The following is a 21,817-nucleotide window of genomic DNA, read 5'->3' on the forward strand; positions in this document are numbered from 1 at the left end:
ATTTTCAAATGTAAATTTATTAATGATAAGTTACATATATAGGATTTTTATTGGCATTTTTTAATAACTAACATTCCATATCCTCCAATAAATAATATACCAATCATAAAGTACATAAGCATAAAATTCTTAACAAATCAATTTTGCCAATCATTTGTCTTTTAAAGTAGGTATTAACTATATCTATAAAATTCTTAACATTGTTTTCAAACAAATGTAAAATATTTTTCTTGTAAAATTCTTACATTGAGTTTTCGATTGTATTTCTGATCCATCCCATGTAATAGGAAACATTTGTATATACACCAGGACTTTCGACTCTTCCACACCCATGGCCCCAGCTTGTAATGCCATAAACAGTCATTCCATCTAGAAAAATTTTTAATGCTATTATTTTAACTAAAAAACTTTTTTAATTATTTACCTTCTTCTTGACAAATAATAGGGCCACCAGAATCTCCCTGGCATGAGTCTGCACCTCCTTTGAGGTTACCAGCACAGAACATGCCATCGGTAATGGTTTTCCTTCCATAGCTGGTTTTGCATTTATCTTGCGGAATTATCGGCAGCCAGGTTGCATGTAACGTTCTTGCGAAACCCGACCCAGGAACTCCGCTTGAACCCCAACCCGAGATTGTACAATTCTTCCCTGCATCATATGAAACTGGATGTAAAGGAAGACAAGCAGGATAAACCCACTTATTGAGATTGAACCCTGGCTTTTTTATTTTAACGATAGCAATGTCATTGTTCAGAGTCATTCCCTTATCTAAATCCTGATGAATCCATAATCCTTCTAGCTCCACGTCTTGTTCACTTTCTTCGGTAACCTTATATAGTATTCATATTAATATACTGTAGTATTCATACATATATATTTATAATAGAGCATATCAAAAACACTAGTTATTAACTCACTTCAATATCAAAGTCACCAGCTCGAATGAAATATGAAGATTTAACGTAGTCCCGTAAGCAGTGACCAGCAGTTAACACATGAAACCTTGAAATAATAACAGCACCACACCAATGTGTTGACTGCCCCAAAACACTTCTTACTCTAACACTTGCCTGCAATTTTAATATTTGGTTACTATTTTTGAAAAATGTTTTTCAACCATTACTTATTATGCTGAGTAAGTTCAACATATATTTGAAAGAATTAAAATAAAAACTATAAGAGCATGTATCTTTTTCAAGAAAGATTTTTTTTGTGCGTGTGTGTGTGTGTGTGTGTGGGTGTGTGTTTGCATTCCCTGGCGTAAATCCCAGCTTAATGAAGAAGCTTGTTGCATAGCTCTCAAGTTCAGATAGCAACGCACCCAACTCTTACCACAGCCTACGAGCTTGTTCTAAATTCAATCATTAATTCTAATACTTCAGTATCAATCCTATGTGGGGGGCCGCAGTAGCCGAGTGGTTAAAGCATCAGACTCTCAGCTGTCGTGGGTTCGATCCCCACCCATCGCCTCTGGACTTTTTCTGACACCAGTGGCCACAATTGAAAGAAATTGACACAGCACTCATCAGTGGAAGGAGCGGGATCAGAACTCGGTGACCCTGAATTTGGTCCCAACCCCCTTCAAAAAAGAGTTATTTTGATGGAAGAACACCGGCACACTGGGGGCTCAAATTCACACTTGTGTTGCGAGCCCCCAAAAATGGAGTCAGGGATAAAGTAAAATAAGCTGTACAGCTGCAGTGCTCAAGAGGGAACCCTCCAGTTCCTGGTATCCATTGTAAAAAAAAATCCTATGTGCACTTCAGGATGAATAATATTCCATGCAATCATAAAGAAGAATAGCAACAAAGTCAAAATATTTATAAATGGAATCCCCCAACAACGAACCCTAAATAAGAGCAATCATTTTGCATGCCTTTGCCCAATGAAGTTAATTTTGGGCTGCCATCATAATTATTGGCCGAAAGTGAAGCCAAGGAACTTCACTGGTAACATCAGCACCCAGGTAATTTTTTCCAGTTGGCTTGGGGGAATTCACAATTAAAATAGTAACGTTCATCTCCAATTCTCAGGTGACTACATTCTCTTGAACATAAACCCCCGAGAAACTCAAATCCCGATCGGGTTCAAGACTTTTGACATCTCAGGAAAATCTTGTATGAACGTATTCAACTCTTCCAGCAGTATGATTCTGTAACCGCCCCTCATTTAGAGGCAGAAAGTCACTACTAGAAATCCTGAATTTGATTAAGAAGACTCAAAATGTACGAATAGTTACTATTAAACACAAATCATTCATTATTACTATAATTTCAGGTGTACAATAAATTACAATGCTCAATAAAAAATTTATAAAATGCCCAATACCAAATAAAAACAAAATGATTTCCTCTGCTATTAAAATTATAGAAATATAAAATAAATTGAGATTAATAATTAAATAAATTCCGTGCTATTAAAATGATAACAAAACTTTGAGCTCTTATAATAATAAAATAGATTTTTTTTTTTGGGGGGGGGGGGGTTTTGCTGGCATATTACCCATGATGTTTTCTATTCTAATTTTACTGTTGAGCAGGATCGTGGGCACGGTCCCCTGGAGAAAAACTCCGCCAGGGCAGGAGAGGAGGAAGACCCGTATGGTTTTTCGCTTTCGTCTATTTGTTCAGTGTCCTCCTTGGAGGACGTGGATAAACGTTTATCTACTTTAGAAATCTATAGATTATGTTGAATGCTACTGGATTGTTGCTTATTAGAACAGATTCTAAGTTTATTGGTTTGGGAACGTTTGGGACTTTGCTCAGATTTTTTAGCAATTTATCTCTTTATTTTTCGTATTCTGGGCATTCGAAAATTATGTGGGAAGGATTTGAAGGGCAATTGCAAGTGGGACAGTTTGGAGACAATGCCAAACCGATTCTCTTCTTGTAGCTACACCATAGGCCATGATTTGTCTTCAGTCTAAAAATAGTAGAATAGAACTCCTTTGACATTCCTTCTGGGCTATCGCCTTCCGAAAACCATGGTTTTTTCTTGAGCTCAGGGAACAGTGACCTGTAATAATTGCCGACATTTGATGTGCTGTATTTTTCTTGTCTCAGATTTCTACAAAACTTTTTCAAAACGTTTTTCCCTGTCATCTTTAGGAATTTTAATGTCAAGGATTGGACCTGATGTTGCAGCCTCCTTTGCAAGTGCGTCCACCGTTTCATTTTGCCATAAGCCTGCATGCCCTTTCACCCAACACAATGCCACCCTTTTTCCCATGATTTTTGTCTCAAGCATTTTCCTACAGATTTGGGTAAAATAGAGATAAACAACAGTTTAAAAAGCATGGAAATATTTAGTAGGGCGTAGTGCTGTCTTCCTTCCAGTTTAAAGTCCCCAATACCCCTGAAAGGTCTATAGCCGGGCGCACCTTATAACTCCTCCTACTACCTTATTGTGGTCCCTTATATTTTCCTACATTTTCCACGACAGGGCTGTGAAAATACACAGAGATGTTCAGTTGGAAAAAAAAATAATTGAACAATTTTTGCTTTGTATTAATTGTGTGTTAATATGGCAAAATAAAGGTTTATCTAAGGTCATATTTATGTTTTTGCTACATGTTTTTGTTAACTATAAACATACATGTACAATATCCAAAAATTTACATCCTGTGTTTCCATGCCGTTCAATCAATCGAATTTAAGTGCCTTGGGACTCCATGCAAACCTCACTCTTGGACCAAAATGAAATTTCGTTGTAATTTTAGGGTATTAATGAACCAGAGAATGTATATTTCTTGTTTCCTCAACTAAAAATGTACCGATTTTTCAAAAAATATTAGCAGTCCTAGGGACTGCTATGGTGTGAGGGGCTGGTTTTTAAGTGTTCTTTCCCCTAGCACCAAGTGGTCAGCTTGAAAAAAAAGAGGTTAGGAATTGCGATCAAATGACAGGAATAAAGATCCAGAATGAAATAAATTAGCGTTAAAATCAAAACATAAAAATAAAATAAAAACACCCTCAAAGAACTATTTTTATGGGGTTTTATCCCAGGTCAGAGGGTGAATGCAGAGGAAAAGTGGCCAGAGCATGGTCCAACCATAACTCGTTCATACGGTGCCAAGGATCTCCATGGTGTTGGTCAGGGTTTGCTTTTGACCGTTGGTGCTTTTCATATTAAAAAATACATTATTACCTGCCATGGATAGCTTCCTTTGATTGTCTCAAAGCCTGAAACCACTTTAGGTTTGTAATTGTTAACTGGTCCTATATCCAATGAGATAATACCACAAGTTTGTGGTAAAATCTGCTCAAGAGTGAAGCTCGGCTCTTGTTCATTCTCATTAGAATGAAGGTTCTGGTCCTACAAAATGTTTGTTCTTACCATTAACAATTATTTGTTTATTAGTCAGCCTATACTTACAATATCCATATTGATATTTTGGGGGGAGCAAGCGATAGAAACATCTTCATTGTGTTTACAATTTGTCAAACCCCAATTGTCATGCATACATTCTGCGACATTTGTCTCATTTCCTAAACAATGGACTTGGTCTAACCATATGATTCCAGTTCCAGCCCCAAAAGCAGCTTCTTTATAAACCTAAAATTGACAAAAATAAGTAAATAGAGAACGTTATTTTTTAATATACTAAGTTTTATAATACTTTCGTTGTGCCAGCATAGCCTAGAGAGTTACAAACAACCTCGGCTTCTTTACTTCCAAAATCATCATCACAAACTGTTCCCCAGACTCCAAATCTCCTGACCTCTAATCGACCTTCAGTTATCTTATTGCTCCTGCTTTCGCCTCCAATACCTACTAATCGAACATCTATTTCTGACTAAAAATATCACATTAATACTTTAGTTCTGATTTCCGTTTATAAGTTTATTTACTTTGCATCTAGAAGTTATTTCATCGCTTCCATCAGTGCAATCAGAAATATTGTCACAGAGAAAACTGAAAGGAATACATTCAGCTTTACTATCGCAAAGCCAGTAATTAAATGAGCATTCGGTTTCTTCACGTTTGCAAACTACTCCTGCAGCCTAAAATGTTATTACTTAGTTTAAATTTCTATGTTTATTTACATTTGGTATATATTATGTAAATGTTTAATTACTTCATCAGGCCCGCAGTCGTGCACACCCCACCCGTTATGCTCACACTCAGTGATTATAGACTCGTTACCTTTACAACTGAGCTCATCGATAAGGTACTTGGTGATGTTTGGTCTTTTGCCAAATGCTGAATGCTTTTTTATTTCAAGCGCACCTTGTGGGAAGCCCAAGTGACGACATAACACATGTGCATCCTCAATGTCAAATTGGTCATCACATATGAGACCCCAATGATCATTTGCTGTGAAATACTTGAAGATATAAAAATCATATCAGGACTTTTATTTTATATTCTAATGGAAAATAATAATTAAATGAGAGGTTTGCCATTCTATTAACTCATACGTCTATTTTGTTTAAGTTAAAGAACTATACAAAACAGTAACGCTTACAACATTGTTCTTTTAAATCTATTATATTTAGCGGTCTGATTGACCAAATTACTTCTTTCAATTAATTTTTTTATGTAAGGTTTTGTTTGAAATGAAAAAGTTAGTGTCATGAGCGAGATTCGAACCCACGACCTTCGGCTCAATACGCCGTTGCTCTAACCACTTGAGCTATTGTGACTTCGATCCACTCGGACACCGACTCCCCATCTCAACGTACAAAACCTTACATAAAAAAGATTAATTAATTGAAAGAAATTATTCTTTTAGTTCTACATAATTATTTATTAGGATGATTATTTTAAGAACCTTTGATCTCAACTGTCCCTTCATTTGGATTTGCCCCACCATAGAGCCTCAGCTGAATTCCTTTTTCAAGCCATGTGCAATTTTTCTCATCTGACATATCACCACAGTCATTCTTTCCATTACAAACCTAAATGCAAAATGTTTTAGCAGTCAGTGGAAGTATTAGTCATTGACAAAAAGATACGTTATTGTATTTCACATTTTTCTGTATAAACATTTATAATATACTTATTTTCAGTTATTTAATATAACTCTTCTCTTCCTATGGATTCATTAATGTATGTTCAAAGTTTGAATAATATATATTGGATTTATTGCCAAAAAGTATGCTTATATGCAGTACCCTTTTTTCTTTTTTTTTTAATTTTAAGAGGGTTCACAACAGCAGAGGTCGTATAAACCCTAGGGGTGCCCGTGTTTTTGAAAAAAAGCCCATTTGTAAGTATGTTGGGTTCAATTGCAGGGTGGGTGGATTTGAACCCGGGACCTTTTCCTTACAGTGATGAGCGTCGTGTCAACGCCTAAACCGTTGTGGCCACCGACGCCTTTCATTGACTTATTGAATATTAATTATATAATGTTTACATATTTAACTTCCATATTCACCAGTATATTTTTATGCCAAAATTAATGGGAAAAAACCAGTAGCGTTAATTTTATAAATGTATCTTCAGTTGAGTTAAAGAATAAGAATATTTTGTAAATGAAAAATAAAACTCACACTCGTGTGGCTTAAGCATTTTCCATTATCACATAAATATAGTTCTGAGCATCTCAACATGGTCGATTTTCTTTCATAATAACTCCAACCCATTTTGTTTGTAACTAGATTTCCCGAAAGGCCAACATTACTTTCTGTTAGAAAGCACTCGCCAGTCATTTCTCTAAAAGATAATTAACACATTAATCAATTATACTATCCTTTCATATAAAGTTCAACTCACAGATGATAAAAAGATCTGCAATTTTCTAAAGCAAGGCATTTTTCCGAACAGGTTTTTAAGGAAGTGTTTCTATGAGTCTCAATATCAAAACCTGGGAGTTGTGTGTGAGGATAGTGTTGAAATTTTAATAGAGAATCTAAACAGTCAAGCTCGTCCCTTGCGTTTGAACAATCCTGAAAATCATAAAGTAAGCATGGCGATATTTGATAGAATTATTGAACGTTTACTTACAGGCTTCCCGTCACAAACCCATTCCTGTAGAATACACTGTCGCTTAGACTCACAAGAAAACTGTTTTGGCCCACATTTGTATTCTGAATATTTGGCAGATTTCTCAGTCCTGTCCTTGCTGCACAAAGGAATGTCACAATATTCCTTATGAATTTCTTCACCTAATTTGACAAAACACCAAGGTGCTACATCAATCCCTCCTATGTTCCGACAATAATTGTGGCCAGACAACGTCATTCTTTAAAAAAAGAGTAAATTGTTAATAAAAAAAAGTGTTTATACAAATTAAATTACTAAATGTTTCTCAAACATAGAATCCTCAGAATACATCCAAAAAAGACAAAAGGAAAAGTGAATAAACTCTAGAAGTACTAGACATTTAAAAAAACCCTCACCAAAACTGGTAAATTGGTTGCTACTAGGGGCTAAACTCAGTGGAGCAATAGGTGCATTAATCATTGGCATCTGAACACATTTACGATGGTTATATTCAATGATGACCCCATTTGTAGGTTATGCAAGGAGGAAGAAAAAGCCACCCAAGTCATCTTTGAATGTGAAGGAACTGCTCAACGGAGACATAACCTGGGTTTAAAAAACCCCAGGGAAAGGAATTGTAGCAATGATAGTCAATGGACTTAATACTTCTTAACATAATGAGTCAATTGTACTGATTTAAGAACTAGGAAAAGTATGATAAGCCAGAAGGCTGCAGTACTTGGGGGTCATAAAAACCCACTTCCTAGATTTCCATCATCATTCACAAAATTATAAATTTCTTCCATCAGAAATCACATGAATGGTACATATCTTATGTTTTTGATGTTTGGTGAGAAATAAACCCAAGTGTTCTGTGGCATTAAAACTTTTTATCCTTACAGATATTTCGGGCTCGAAAGCCCCTCTTCAGCAGCCCAAATACATAAATATAAGATGTGAAAAATATTGAAACAAACAGGCATCACTAGACGGAAATACACAGCCTGGTAAGTACAAGTTTGTAACAATAAAAATTTAACATCATGGAACACTTGGTTTTATTTCTTAACAACCATCTAATTTATAAATATCGCGGAATATATAACAAATTAAATCATACGTTAACAATACCTTCTATCTTCATCAGAAATTTTATACTTCAAAAAAGATTTTACTTCCTTGGAATCCCAAGCCAAACATAAATTGCCCTCACTTGTCACATTAGCACCACCTCTATAATTAGACCCAGTTCCTAGTACACATCCTGTATAGAAGAAAACAAATTAGCAATTTACACTTCTACCCAAAACATTTGTATTAAATTACCAATTTTATTAGCAGGCCTTTTGCAGATATATGGCATTCTTACTGACATTGTCCCACAATCATCAATATCCCAGAAATAGTACTGGGCGTCGCAAAGCCGTCCTTCTTTTGTATCGGCATTAGTACATGGATAAAACCTCCGTAATACTATGCAAGAAGCTCGACCAGTTTCAAGTTTTGGTGCAATCGATTTGGTCCCATTCCAGCCTTATTTTCAAAATATATAAGTCCAAAACTATTTTGATTTTATGTATACATTTCTTACCAGGCCACCAGTTATGATAAGTAAACGGCTCTTCACTACCCTCCCAAATCCATATTGGCATTCCCATTACTAACACGCCAACACCTGCAGTCATTACGGATTCAAGCTGAGATTGTCTGAGCAACCATTCAGACAAAAAATCATTCTCAATCTATAAATTGTAATTGTATTAAAACAAAAATGAAATAAAAAATAAAACTTTTTAAAAATTACTTGTGAGGCTACGTTGAGAAGATGACCGCCATGCTTTTGACAATGTGCTAAGGCTTCTCCTTGAGTAAAGCCTGCCATTTCAACAGGAGTATCTTCAAAAGGTTCAACCAGAAAGTAACATCTGTCACCGATAGAAATTTCTCCAGGCCGGCACTGTGACCTTATATTGTCATGGCACCGAACCCAAACCGCATCATTATTCACATCACAGTACGGTTCTGAAGAATACATTTATATTGGTATTTGACAATTTAAATGATACAATAATGATTATATTAAGAAAATACGTTTTGAAATAAGACATTCTAGAATTGATTTTTCATGACCAATACAATTGACGGCATCAACTGCAACTATTGGAGAAACTTTTTCAGTAACAGAAGCTGGTCTCCCTTGCCATGATGATTCTGCACCTCTAAATGTCAACAATTTTGTAGACTGTAGTACAACTTATGAAATAATTATTTATAAAAACTTGTAAATATAGGTAGATTGCAGGGATAGTGATTTTATTTTTAAATAATCCTTTATTTTTCTTCTTTTATTTATTGAACTTTTCCCTCATTTTTTTAATTTATTTTGAAAGCTTTCGGGCCAAGTGTTGGTTTGAAAGCTTTCAAAAAAATATAAAAAATGGTGGAAAAGTTCAACAAAAAATAAAGGAGTATTTATATATACATTATTTTTTAATAATCATCGAAGTTTTTAAAAAAGTAATAATAACTTTTCCTCTAGTTTATTTTAAGTGTTATTAATTGTCTTTTATTTTAGGTTATACACGTTTTGCCAAGACAACCTGTTTTTTAAATGAAGGTGTATATTTTTTTATTTCATATTTCAATTTTTCTAGAGTACAATGCAAAATGAACTTTTTCTATTCATTTTGTTAATGAAAAGTTATTGTAAAATTGAGAAGCTGGAGAGAATGGAATGCTGGGGCATGTAACACTGGTCTCCCTGTTTACATTAATATTTATAAAACAATTTCACACCTTGTATAGCCAAGATTTTTGCAAACCAAATTTGCTTCAATTTCTGTCCATCCATTCTTCTGGTCACATACAGTGCCCCAAGTGTTGTTCAGTTTAATCTCAACGTATCCTTGGAATTGAGTAGGGCCGCCTCTCAACCTAATTACTTGTCTATTGAACTTCATTTGTTTTCCCGATAATTTTTGTGGAATGCGGGTAGGCAAATCCACGGATGGAGGTTTCTCAGCCTCAGAAGACAAAGGGGAAATTTTTTTTTCTTTGGCCACACTCTTAGAGGTCACTCTTTCAACTGACTGGTTGACGCTAACAACAATCCTCCACCCATTTGAGTCGGGTATATTGAAAAGTCCTGTTGATTCATGGGTGTCTGGAACTTGTTGGTGCATAGGTGTATTTGTCGTTGTCTCATTTATCATTTCATATTCTCTTTCAGTATTACCCATCCTTACATCCAAATCTCTGGAAGTGTAAAAAGATTCTGAAAATACATGAAACATTATTATTACTATTATTACTATTATTACTATTATTAGCTATGTTTGTCTTTTTTTACCATTATTCGCTACATGGTGTGATTCCGCTGGTTCAAGATATTCTTTGTCATTTCTTTCATCAATTTGATCAATTGAGTTATTAAATAGAACAACTGGGTTCTCAATGCATTTTACTTTAGATGAATGGTCACAAATAGACAGCTCCGAATTGAACCTAATAAATTATTAATATTTGTATTTTATATTTGATTGAAATTTAAAAATCTTACCTTGTTCCGTCAGCGCAATTCATAACATATGTTCTTCCATTGGCACAACTCAAAAACTTATTACAGTGCAAATGAGGTAGTAATCCGCTAAAATCAGGTGGGCATTTTTCAAGCTCTGGAAACTGAGCGTAAGTCGGGTTCAATTTTGTTGAAGTCTGGTCAGCATGGCCTGAAGGGTTGTAAAATTCGTGTGGGGTTGTAAATGAGCGAAGTGGGTTTTTAGCAGGGTTGTATGTACCTCTATTGTTAGGTGGTAAATAGCTTGGAGAAACATTTGTTGAAGAAATGTCATATTCACCTTTGTGATCGTTCCGGCTATTGTAATTTTTATTAAACATCGATGGATAAGGTAGCTCTTTTTCATTGGAAATGGAAATTATTGGTGTGTTTGGTACATTTATCGTGTGGGATATAGATTCACTATAATTTGTGTCATTTTGTAATTGTCTATTAACTGAACTCTTTTCGTTATTTTCGGTTATCTGTACACTAGGAATTAAAACAGTATGCAGGCCAGTGAAAGTACTATCTCCATAAGTATCTGGTAAATCTGGTTCAGGATTTATCAATGAAGTATTTATATTGGGAAATGGTGGCACAAAGGATTGTTGTACCTGGGGTATTGTATCTTGTTCTCTTTCAATTACTCCATAATTATTGTTGTTAACTTCCAAAACCAAAGGGGAATCTGAGTGATTGGCCAAAGGGATTTTTGCTCCCTTATAACTTCCAGGACTATCTAAATTTGGAAAGATTTCTGACAATGGCAGACCTCCACTATTAGGATGTACTGATGACTGGTATGTTGGTGGTTGGACTCCACCATGTGAATTGTATACTGGGGGTTTGGCACCAGATTGTGAATGGTATGTTGGCTGATGAACTCCACCATGTGAATTATATACTGGGGGTTTGGCACCTGATTGTGAATGGTATGTTGGTTGATGAACTCCACCATATGAATTGTGCACTGGAGGTTGTGTTTCAGTTTTTGAATTGGATTCTACAGGTTGCGTACTGGTTTGCGGATAGTATGGTGGTGAATGGGCTCTATCTTGGGAATGGTATGCTGGTGAATGGACTCTCCCGTGTGAATGGTATGCTGGTGAATGGACTCCATCATGCGAATGGTATGCTGGTGAATGGACTCCATCATGCGAATGGTATGCTGGTGAATGGACTCCATCATGCAAATGGTGTGCTGGTGAATGGACTCCATCATGCGAATGGTATGCTGGTGCTGGTGAATGGACTCCATCATGCGAATGGTATGCTGGTGAATGGGCTCTGTCGTGTGAATGGTACGCTGGTGAATGGACTCTATCGTGTGAATGATATGCTGGTGAATGGACTCTACCATGTGAATGGTGGACACCAACGTGAGAATGGTACATTGGTGGCTGGACTCCACCATGTGAATGGTGTATTGGTTGTTGGTTTGTGTTAAATGAGGTCTGTAATGTTGTATCGCCCCCTTCATGTGTAGAATGTGAAGGCCAGCTGACTGTTTCAGTTGGTACGTTATATTTTTGGGGTGGTTGAAGTTCTCTGGCCAAAGGCCTAATAAAATCTTCACCATTTTCAAAGTTATGTTCTGCAACAAAATCAAAATGAGAGTCTTTATAATAAAAAATACCAACAAATAAAATTCAAACAAGTATAAAGTATGATGGTATACAGTATACAATAAGGGCAGAAAATGTATATACCAGAAACCAACAGACACTTGGTAGGGTAAGGAAAATCCTAAATAAAATTAAAAATTCTGTTTTGGATTTCAAATACTGACTCCTTGAGCCCTCTGTAGCTGCCAAAGTTTGGAGGAATCGAAAGAATTGGAAAACAGGCATCTCGACAGCCTTGAAAAACTACAACTGAGGTAGTTAAAAAATGTATTTTATCTCAGATGAGAACATAATGATAGAAATAAGATGTAAGTTTGTCTTTGGAAAGTCTATTGGGTTTTGTTGTGTGCGTATAACATTTTAGTGTATCACTCATTGTAAAATGAGTTAAATGGTTAATTTGTAATATTTATCAATATGTCAAGAGAGTTACTGATTACTGCTTTATATACACTCAAATCTGCCATGCATATACACTCATGCGCATACAGAATTGAGTTATCACTTTTCATAGAAGAGGTTGGGTTCCAGTAGCTGACCATAGCCAGGTCATTTCAGCCCACAATGCAATCAGTACCTAAATCCAAACTCTTCCCAACTTTCATAGTGATTTGACGACCTGAGGTAACTATGAAAGGTTAGCAAGTCAAGAAAACAGACAACAGGAGACAAAATATGAAAGTCAGTGGCAAAGATGAAAAAAAAAGAATTCTCCATTCAAAGCATAAAGGGCTGGTGATTACCACACAATGTTTGTCGGGTCATAAATAATACATAATAGTCACCTTCGATCATATTAAACCATACTTTTACTACTAAATAACATTAACGTCAATTATATAATTGTAATTTTAGCATTATTAACTAGACAATATTATCTTACGCTGACTTGTGTGGTGATGATGAAAGTTGTGTATGGGTTTATGGCTTGGAGATTCTTCTCTTGCAACTATTTCAACAAAACAACATATAATAATAATCAAGATTAATAACACAAAAGTTTAGTACCAGTAGAAAATGAAGGTACTCCAGTTTTTTCATGGTAGCTTTTGGAATGCTGAAAATTTATTTCTTGCTGAATCCATTGTTTATTTTGTGTGTCTAGAATATAAAAATGAACTTTGAAAAAAAAAATGCCTTGCTTTGTTACATATAGTTAATATGTGACAATCCTGTTATGGTTTTGAGTCATATGCTGAAAATGTGAATTACTGGTTGCCACCTCCTTACCTCTGTGAAAATTTAGTTGGTGTTGATTTTGAACAGGAACATCTGAAACTTGATCCTGATTCTGAACTTGCTGGTCAAACTGGTGCGTAACTGGCACTCGTTTATGTTGGTGGTGGATTTCTTGTTGGAACACAGGTGTAACTGAATCAAATTATTTACATCTTTTAATTAAGGAGAGTTAAATGCATATAAATTAACCATCATAATTATTTGTTAAAAATTACCATGCTGTGGTCGTTTTCCCATTACAGAGTCCTTATGGTAATGGTGACTATATGGGTTAACAGGATCACGAAATGCTTCATAATTATTTGTTTGCCCTTTAATTCAAAATGGTTTAATTATATGTTGTTTTAATCTGTATTTTAAAAATTTTATAAGATAAAAATTAAAAAATGCCATCTACTTTTACACATTCCTAATAATATAATTTGTTATTATATTTCCATTATACTCCTCTATGAGAATCACCTATGATAATTTTTGTTGGCATTTTTGAGGTGAGACCTAAGTTTGGTCCATCCTTCTCTCTAAAGGTACCCTCCAGAGCTATTAACAGCTACATAATTTCTCAGGCACCAATTCATGCAAGTGAACATATGTTCACACTCACCTTACTCATTCTTAAATAAATTTTTCTGTACATATTCTATTAATTCTAATTGGGCAAGGAAGTATTAAATATTTGTCTGTCGCCTTACAAACAAATTAAATAATCAACCTGAGTAAGATTCGATAGGGCACTCAATATCCCACCATCAGAATCTCACAATATAAGTTGACGCTTATAAATTCCCTCGAGGCTTTTACATAAAATTAACAATTCATTACATCAACTATATACAGTGGTTGCACATCTAGATTTTTTTTCCAAGTCGATTCTGATTGCAGTTGCCATTTATACTTACCCTCTATTCGGGAAGCATACAAAAAAAAATTGTCCACCAAATCACATACAGTTCAATGAAATGTATGTACAGAGGCACTACTTAGCAGGAGTAAGCACAAAGTGTACACAGCTTGGCTAATGATCACTGACTCTTGCTTAAATATGATGCAAATAAACCTCAAACTTAGCTAAAAAAAAGTATAGAGGTGCAAGCAACTTAGCTAATACCTCAACATCACCCTAAACGAGTATAAACGACAAAAATCCAGGAAAGTAAACCAGTTAGTTGCCCCTAGCGGGAGTACCACTTCAAGCATCATCATTATGATTAAGCTAGATATTTAAGCCAGGCATGTTGCAGAAGCAAAATGAGACCATCCAGCAAATGCGATAAATTCCAATCTTCAGCCAATTGTCATCAGCTACTATAACATATACACTGATGTAAATTGAAAGACCAAGTAGGCTGCACTGTGTCCTAGTGTAAAACTAAGAAGACTAGTCTAAATAAATAAAACAAAGCTCCTAGAAGTGTGCTAAAAAAACAGCACGAATTTGGACAGACAGTCAAATTTTTCTGGCAGCCTTAAAAAGCCAATAAAACAACTATGGAAAATAGGCATATCCTGAATAAAAGCACATGGGACCCCTTGGTAATTAAATCACCGAAATCTAAAGAAACAGCACTGGATGAAATTCCTGAGTTGGAAAAAAAGCCATGGTCCAAAAAAATGTGAAAAAGAAAAATGTGAAAAAAAAACAGCACGAATTTGGACAGACAGTCAAATTTTTCTGGCAGCCTTAAAAAGATAATAAAACATAAACTATGGAAAATAGGCACATCCTGAATAAAAGCACATGGGACACTTTGGTAATTAAATCACCAAAATCTAACGAAACAGCATTGGATGAAATTCCTGAGTTGGAAAAAAAGCCATGGTCCAAAAAAAAATGTGAAAATGATAATCAAAAATTTGAATTAGGAATGGCAAAGCAGCACCTCAAAGAATGGACAAGAACTGTCAGACTGTTAATAAAAGCAGACATTACAATCGATTTTGAAACAACTCAGGCACTTTCAAACCACGGCGAACACAAAGCCTATCTTAAGTACTTTGGGGTACACAACCATTGCAGATAACAAGAAGGAGGCGAACAAGACAGAAAATACCTAATATTAACATGAACTTTTCACAAGTGAGCCTGACAGAGCAAAATTGATACAATCTGTGCCCCAGAAAGGATGTAACTGGCCTCTACCATAAAATAAATTAATAAATAACTATGCTAAACTTTATTAATGTTATAAATAAAATGGGCTTCAATTTCATAAGAGCTTGTAATCAAGTAATCAATGCTGTAATTGTCATAATATTGTATATATCACTGCAATTAATGGCTACAATCTAAATGGGAGCAAGTAAAATAAATTCCTAAAAGGTTATTTTAAGGGGAAAAAATTCACCCTGCTACAAGTACGAACAATGTCTCGACATCTGGATTTAAACATTCATCGAACTCACCTACTCGTAATGTAAAATTGTCAAAACACATTTAAACAACTTTTTCAAAGATAATTCATTATAGTTTGATTTGGTCTTCTATTAAAAAAAATTGATCATGGGATAAACAAGCTGTAAACTTGCTAACTAATCATGACCAAGTAACAGACAAATCGCAAACACACTTTAGTTAGTAAAATCCCAACATGTCTGACAAACTGACACAGTAAAGATAAGCAGACCAGGTTGACTGTTAACAACTAAATTATACAGGTTCATTACCCTGCATATCACAGAAATATTTCAATTTACCAAAAATGTTGACACAGATCATTTTGTTAAACATTGTCAAAACAATTATTTTATTTAAACTATCGCCTAGACAAATAATAACAAAATAATTTATAAATTAAACAATAACAATTCATAAATTTCTGCTTATGAATTATTTATAAGCAAAAGCACAATTATAAAAGCAATAACAAGAAAATGCATATAATTAATTGCCTTTGTCAGTTACCTGTTTTGCCAATATTAGGATTTGTATAACATTTCACTTTTGCCGGAAAATCACACTCGAGCGTCTCAGGATTGAATAACGTTCCTGGAGCACACACACTTAACACACTTCTTCCTTTCCAACAATTGTAAAACCTCTTACAATCCATGGCATATGGGAACTGCCCAGTAGCCCCTTTTGGACAACCCAATCCATCCCATTCAAGATTACTCGTGTCCTGTATTTAATTTGAAAAAAAAAATTGTTACATTTAGTTTAAAAACATATATATAAATAAATATAATAATACTCAATCACTTACAGCATTCACTTTTAATACTAAGAATGTATAAATTGCCAAACGCATTAAGTTGTAGTCCATGTTTTTTGTTTCAGTTATAAACGATCCTTTACAATTCTCATAGTCAAATCGTTTGAACAAATATTTTTATCTAAGGGTCATCAGATTAAAAGTTCAAGTAACAATAACAAGATTTTGTTGATTAAGTGCAACCCCATTTAATATTTAATTATCAGAAGGCACATAGAAAAACAGCAGTTTTACATAACAATTTATTTATACACTTTTTACACAATTTTAAAAATCTAGAGCAATGTTTTTATTTTCTGTTTTACGTCAAAAGCCAGTTGTTGATAGGGATGGTCTAAGGTTGAGGGTGTGTCAGGGATCCGACAAAATTTTCTAAGCCTATTCGACATCAAAAGCAAATTCTGAGCTAGCCCCATGACACTAGATGTAGTCCAATATAGACTCACGGCCTGAAAATTGAAAACTGTACAGAACAACTTTTTAAGATAAAGAAATAAACTTACAGAAGGAACTGTGGCTGATATAGGTATTATAAGTAAGGTGAATATTCTAAAAAAATTGGTAGCATATCTTTGGAATCGTGTGGGGTCCTGCAATCTTCTTAAGGCTTGAATCTGAAAATGTGGAAGACAGTAAGTTGATAAAAAAACAAATATTAATTAAGGATATATATAAATATTTCAAGAAAGTGTTGAACTTTTTTCCCTATATTTTATTACAATCTGCAATTTCTGATTACATGTAATTTACAGATACATAGACATATTTACATTGAGGGGAACAAATAATATTATTCTCCCACATAGGGCACAGGGCCGCAGGGCTCATTCCTCTTGAGAGCCTTACAGGATTGTAGGGATGGGTTATGTTGGATAAGGCATAGACAAGACTATTGGGATGATGGGAAAGATTATTATAGAACTTGGTACATTTTTTGGGAATGAATTTTTGATAAATGGAATTTAAAGTCATTGTGGAGACATGATTCAGAGCTTTTATAATTGATATGAGGCCTTTAAATTAAAAGGATTGGAGAAGTTGGATATTGGAAGGTTTAGCAGTTCCCCACAGTTCTATCCTGAATGTCCCAATTGTTTGTAGTACCATTTCGTAGATTGTAAGTTTTTTTTGTCGATAGCTTGGATTGTCATCTTATAGGCTTGTAGCGACTGTTTAGGCCTTGTTTCTGTCATGTATACCGATTTCATGTTAATCATGAGTCTAGATGGTACCCAAGAGAACAAACGCAGTAGACTATGAGAGGAGATTTGTTTTAGAGTGTAATTTCAATTGTTTTCATTTATCTTCATTTTCTATTGTTTACACTAATCTCTATACATGTGACAAGTCTGTGCAGATCTTATAAAGCAACCTCAAGGGGGCATTGATGGCCGCAACAGTTTAGGCGTTGACACGGTGCTCATCTCTGTACGGTAAAGGTCCCGGGTTCGAATCCCTACATTCCAACCCGACATACAAATGAGCTTTTTATTTTCCACCGGCACCCTGAGGGTTTATATGACCTCTGCTGTTGCGTAAAAAAAAAGGTAAGAAGATAGAACAGCTGTGTCATCGACAAAAGATTCAAGGAGGATGGTAAGTATAGTGAGAACGTATGCAGTATAAAGGACATAGATGGCTGATACTCCAGTAGCCAGCCAGAGAGCAGTATTTGGAATAATCTCATACTTGTTGGACCCAAAAGGACCACTCTATTAGGTAAGAGTGTAAAATCAACTAATTACCAAAATCTCAATTAATTATATACAATTTTTTTCTAAATAGAAAATCTGTGTCACAGGGGAGATTTGAACCCACAACCTTTCGCTCAATACGCCGCTGCTCTATTTCAGCTGCCGTGAATTCGATCGCCCATGCCACAAACCCCTCACCCTGATTACCAAATTGTTCAACATTCTACCCACCCTTAAGAAATTGTAACCAAAAAGAAAAAAGAAGAGAATTGGAGATTTCTAGAAGCCAAATACACTTTTCATCTCAACACTATCTTCAACATATTCTTAACATAACTTAAATGTAAAATTAATTATCTTAATTACTATTAATCATCAAATATCTTAAAATTAATTATGTGCAAAATAATAAACTGCTATGACTTCTATAAAGATCATTAAATCGTAATTATTTTATTTCAGGATCTGCTAAACAAAGATTGGGGGTAGTGTCAAATTAAATAATATATAAAAAATATTTTGTAAAATTACCTCAATTATACTTAAATTAGAAAGGGCTAAAATTATTGGAAGGATTAAATATTCATCTGGTTGAGCAAGATTTGGAATCCATAGAAATCCACCAACTGCCAACTGCAAATATAAGACCTGGGCAGCTACAAAATATAAATAAATGACATATGTGTGCAAAAAAAGGTAAATTTATTTATTTAAACACCTGCATCTTTTATAGGTAGCATGTATGATGCATTTCTAAGTGCAGCCGACAGGAAAACCCACACTGGCAGTTGAAACCAAATTGTCAAACTTGCTTTGAATGGATGGCAGTTATCACGCACCACTAGTGTATCCCATTCCTTTTTCATCTGCAATTATCTTTAAATTACAGATTTTACATAAATAATTCTGTAAAAGCATTTTTTTTAAATACCATCATTTTATACATCAGTGTTGCCTTCTTATCTGTCCACTTGTACTCTCTTGCTTTCATAGCTACGGATCTCTTTACCTTTTCCGATATCTCTGGCATTTCAAGCATTTTTAAATTCTCTATTTTTGCAATTATATAATGCTAAAAAAAAATATATAAAAAATTATTAAGTATGATATAAGGATGAATAATAGGGTTAGGTTAAATAAAGAAAGTTTTCTAATTATGTTGTATTTTAGTTTAATGACAATAATGGCTGCATTAATAAATTTCAAATCAAACACAAATATTGGCAGGTTGGTAATCCAAAAGAAAATAAAGCAGGAAAATCAAATTCACACACACACTAAAATATTACAAGAATCACACACTTTCATGCACTTGGCAAACTAGCCCCTAACTGGAGTACTGTAAAATTTTTAGAGAAACTTTTCTCCTTATTATTAAACCAAAATTCCTTGTTAATGCTCTCTTAAATATTAAAGCCTGTCAAGACTTATGATCTTTGCAAAAACAATAAACAGTGAAAAAGAAATAAAATTCCAAAATGAATCACAAATCTATTCGTCTGTAAAAGCTGTGATGTTCCTAATGTGCTTTGAAGAAGAAAAAACATCATAACATGCAAAAGAAGGTGCATGCAATCCTTTTTTTTAAATTAATTAATTTATTTTAATTAATTGAACCACAATCAATTTTAAGACAACTTTATACGAAATAATAATTGTTGGCGTCAAATTAAAATTGTGAAATAAAAATTTCATTCTAGGTATTTGTTTTTGAGCATCATTCAAAGGCATCAATGGCCTTAACGGTTTAGGCATTGACACGGTGCTCATAATTGTAAAGGTCCCGGGTTCGAATCCAGCAACCTGACATACAAACAGGATTTTTTTCAAAAACAATGTCACCCCCAGGGTTCATATAACCTCATAGTTGAAATACTCGTTAAAAAAAAATAATAACAATAATTCCTTCTGCATGATGACATATTTTACTGGACTCAACAATAAAAAATTAAAATACATTATTATATGTATGACATTTTGCACATTATAGAAATGATAAATGGTGGAGTTATGTTTTTTCAATCTTTTTAAATAAATAGTTCCTACTCACAGTTAGTTGTTTTCAACAATCCGGATTTCAAGCTTACAGCTCATTATCAGGTTGTAAATTCCTTCAACCTGATGATGAGCTGAAAGCTTGAAATCTGGATCGTTGAAAACAACTGTGAGTAAGAACTATCTTTTTAAAGATTCTGCACATTGGGTTTTCTAGGTAGCATTATTCGAAAAGATCAAATTTTACCCAATAAGCCAGAGGGCAAAATGATACTTGCCAGTCACTTAGAAAGAAGTCAGATAAAATCAAAAAGAAACAATCCATATTGTCGATGAGAAGATTCTATTCCTTTCTACTTTAATTGAAAGTTGACGATTGCCTTGTTTAGCACTTTCATTCTAGTCTTCAGTTGTGTAAAAAGTGTCAATAACAAACATTGAAAAAAATCATACATGTTTAGTGACCATAATTGACCATATAATTATTTCAATTAATTATTCTTTTTATCTAAGGTCTTGGGTGAGATGAAAAAGTGACACAAGTGGGATTCAAACCCATGACCATCGGCTATACATTGATGCTCTAACCACTTGAGCTATAATGACTTCATGTTTCAACCATACTCATCACGAGCTCAAGTGGTCAGAGCAGCGGTGTATCGAGCCGAAGATCATGGGTTCAAATCCCGCTTGTGACACTAACTTTTTCATCTCAAACAAGATTTAGATAAAAAGAATAATTAATTTTAAAAAATGTTTACAACTTGGAAGAAAAAGAAAAAGCAATACTTGGTAAATTGCGAGGGGAAAAGTGATAGCGGTCCGAAAGGCAGCAGTGGTGCAGATGATAGTGGCCCACCATGGGAGACCCGAGTAGTCATGAATGGAAATCAGCAACTGCTTCACAGACTCAGTCGGGGCGCTTTCCACAATGAAGTTGTAGACGGAATTGCCCGTGCCGGTCGACGATTCCCGTCCAAACGAAGTGGAAATGCGACCACGCGTCAGAAAATTAGACGAGTTTGGCAATTTGTTACAGACTGACAATACCCGAAACATTCTGTACAGTTTTTGGATAATTTCGGAATATATTGTCTAACGCTTAGTCGCTAGAGAGACTATTTAATCTCATATCCCATTACGGCAAGCATAACTCTCTATTGCCTCCTTTAGGTTGTCGTTCAGTGATGTACTGATACTACTGGTATCAGATCATGTGTGACCAAGAAGAGAAGCAGAAAGGGAATGTTTCCTTTTTTAAAGAGGGTATTTCAAACCCTAGTTTTATGAATCCTCCAGTGTTTTTAAAATAAGCCAAATGGGCCACTGGATTCGAACCCGGGACCTTAACCCGTGATGAGCCAACGTATCAAGATCAACGTAACAACAATAGCATAACAATAAAAATATGAATAATTTTAAAATTTATTTTTTCAATATAAATATACTTCTCAAAAATATTTTCACAATAGGGGTTGCCTTTTTACAGTGAGTATAAAAATATAAAATAATTAAATAACAAAAAATGCAGGAAATAGTAATTAAAAACAAATAATTAACAAACA

General features: G+C 34.6%; 2 protein-coding genes and 1 long non-coding RNA gene across 5 annotated transcripts; 1 reads left to right on the forward strand and 2 right to left on the reverse strand.

Moving 5' to 3' along the window:
* Position 1: 1 nt before the first annotated feature.
* LOC106674111 lies at positions 2 to 16,667 on the reverse strand. Its single transcript, XM_024230315.1, has 26 exons — positions 16,555 to 16,667; positions 16,254 to 16,470; positions 13,567 to 13,662; positions 13,343 to 13,483; positions 13,121 to 13,213; positions 12,996 to 13,061; positions 10,488 to 12,081; positions 10,278 to 10,432; positions 9,725 to 10,202; positions 9,020 to 9,147; positions 8,733 to 8,950; positions 8,520 to 8,670; positions 8,255 to 8,461; positions 8,060 to 8,192; positions 6,950 to 7,187; positions 6,719 to 6,891; positions 6,496 to 6,658; positions 5,775 to 5,901; positions 5,079 to 5,317; positions 4,852 to 5,004; positions 4,620 to 4,796; positions 4,376 to 4,555; positions 4,148 to 4,315; positions 919 to 1,071; positions 425 to 830; positions 2 to 369 (listed from the first exon to the last, which is right to left on the reverse strand). Exons 1-26 carry the CDS (start codon positions 16,612 to 16,614, stop codon positions 242 to 244), a joined length of 6,042 nt encoding a protein of 2,013 aa, XP_024086083.1. The 5' UTR covers positions 16,615 to 16,667; the 3' UTR covers positions 2 to 241.
* Positions 16,668 to 16,791: 124 nt separating this feature from the next.
* On the reverse strand, positions 16,792 to 21,458 carry LOC106674112 (mitochondrial inner membrane protein COX18). 2 transcript variants are annotated; one of them, XM_014406625.2, is made up of 6 exons: positions 21,042 to 21,457; positions 19,189 to 19,329; positions 18,976 to 19,123; positions 18,789 to 18,913; positions 17,067 to 17,177; positions 16,792 to 17,012 (listed from the first exon to the last, which is right to left on the reverse strand). In XM_014406625.2, exons 1-6 carry the CDS (start codon positions 21,309 to 21,311, stop codon positions 16,839 to 16,841), a joined length of 969 nt encoding a protein of 322 aa, XP_014262111.1. In that variant the 5' UTR covers positions 21,312 to 21,457; the 3' UTR covers positions 16,792 to 16,838. The 2 variants fall into 2 exon arrangements, with proteins under 2 accessions (XP_014262111.1, XP_014262110.1); XM_014406624.2 differs by having other exon boundaries at positions 16,792 to 17,177; positions 21,042 to 21,458.
* Positions 16,882 to 18,910, forward strand: LOC106674113. Of its 2 annotated transcripts, XR_001341465.1 has the most exons (4): positions 16,882 to 17,195; positions 17,912 to 18,282; positions 18,349 to 18,600; positions 18,720 to 18,910. It is a non-coding gene; the product is annotated as an uncharacterized LOC106674113 (long non-coding RNA). The 2 variants fall into 2 exon arrangements; XR_002910940.1 differs by having other exon boundaries at positions 17,172 to 18,282.
* Positions 21,459 to 21,817: the final 359 nt, after the last annotated feature.

The sequence above is a fragment of the Cimex lectularius genome, unplaced genomic scaffold (genome assembly GCF_000648675.2).
Source record: "Cimex lectularius strain Harlan isolate CLEC.00 unplaced genomic scaffold, Clec_2.1 scaffold264, whole genome shotgun sequence".
Taxonomy (NCBI): Eukaryota; Metazoa; Arthropoda; class Insecta; order Hemiptera; family Cimicidae; genus Cimex; species Cimex lectularius.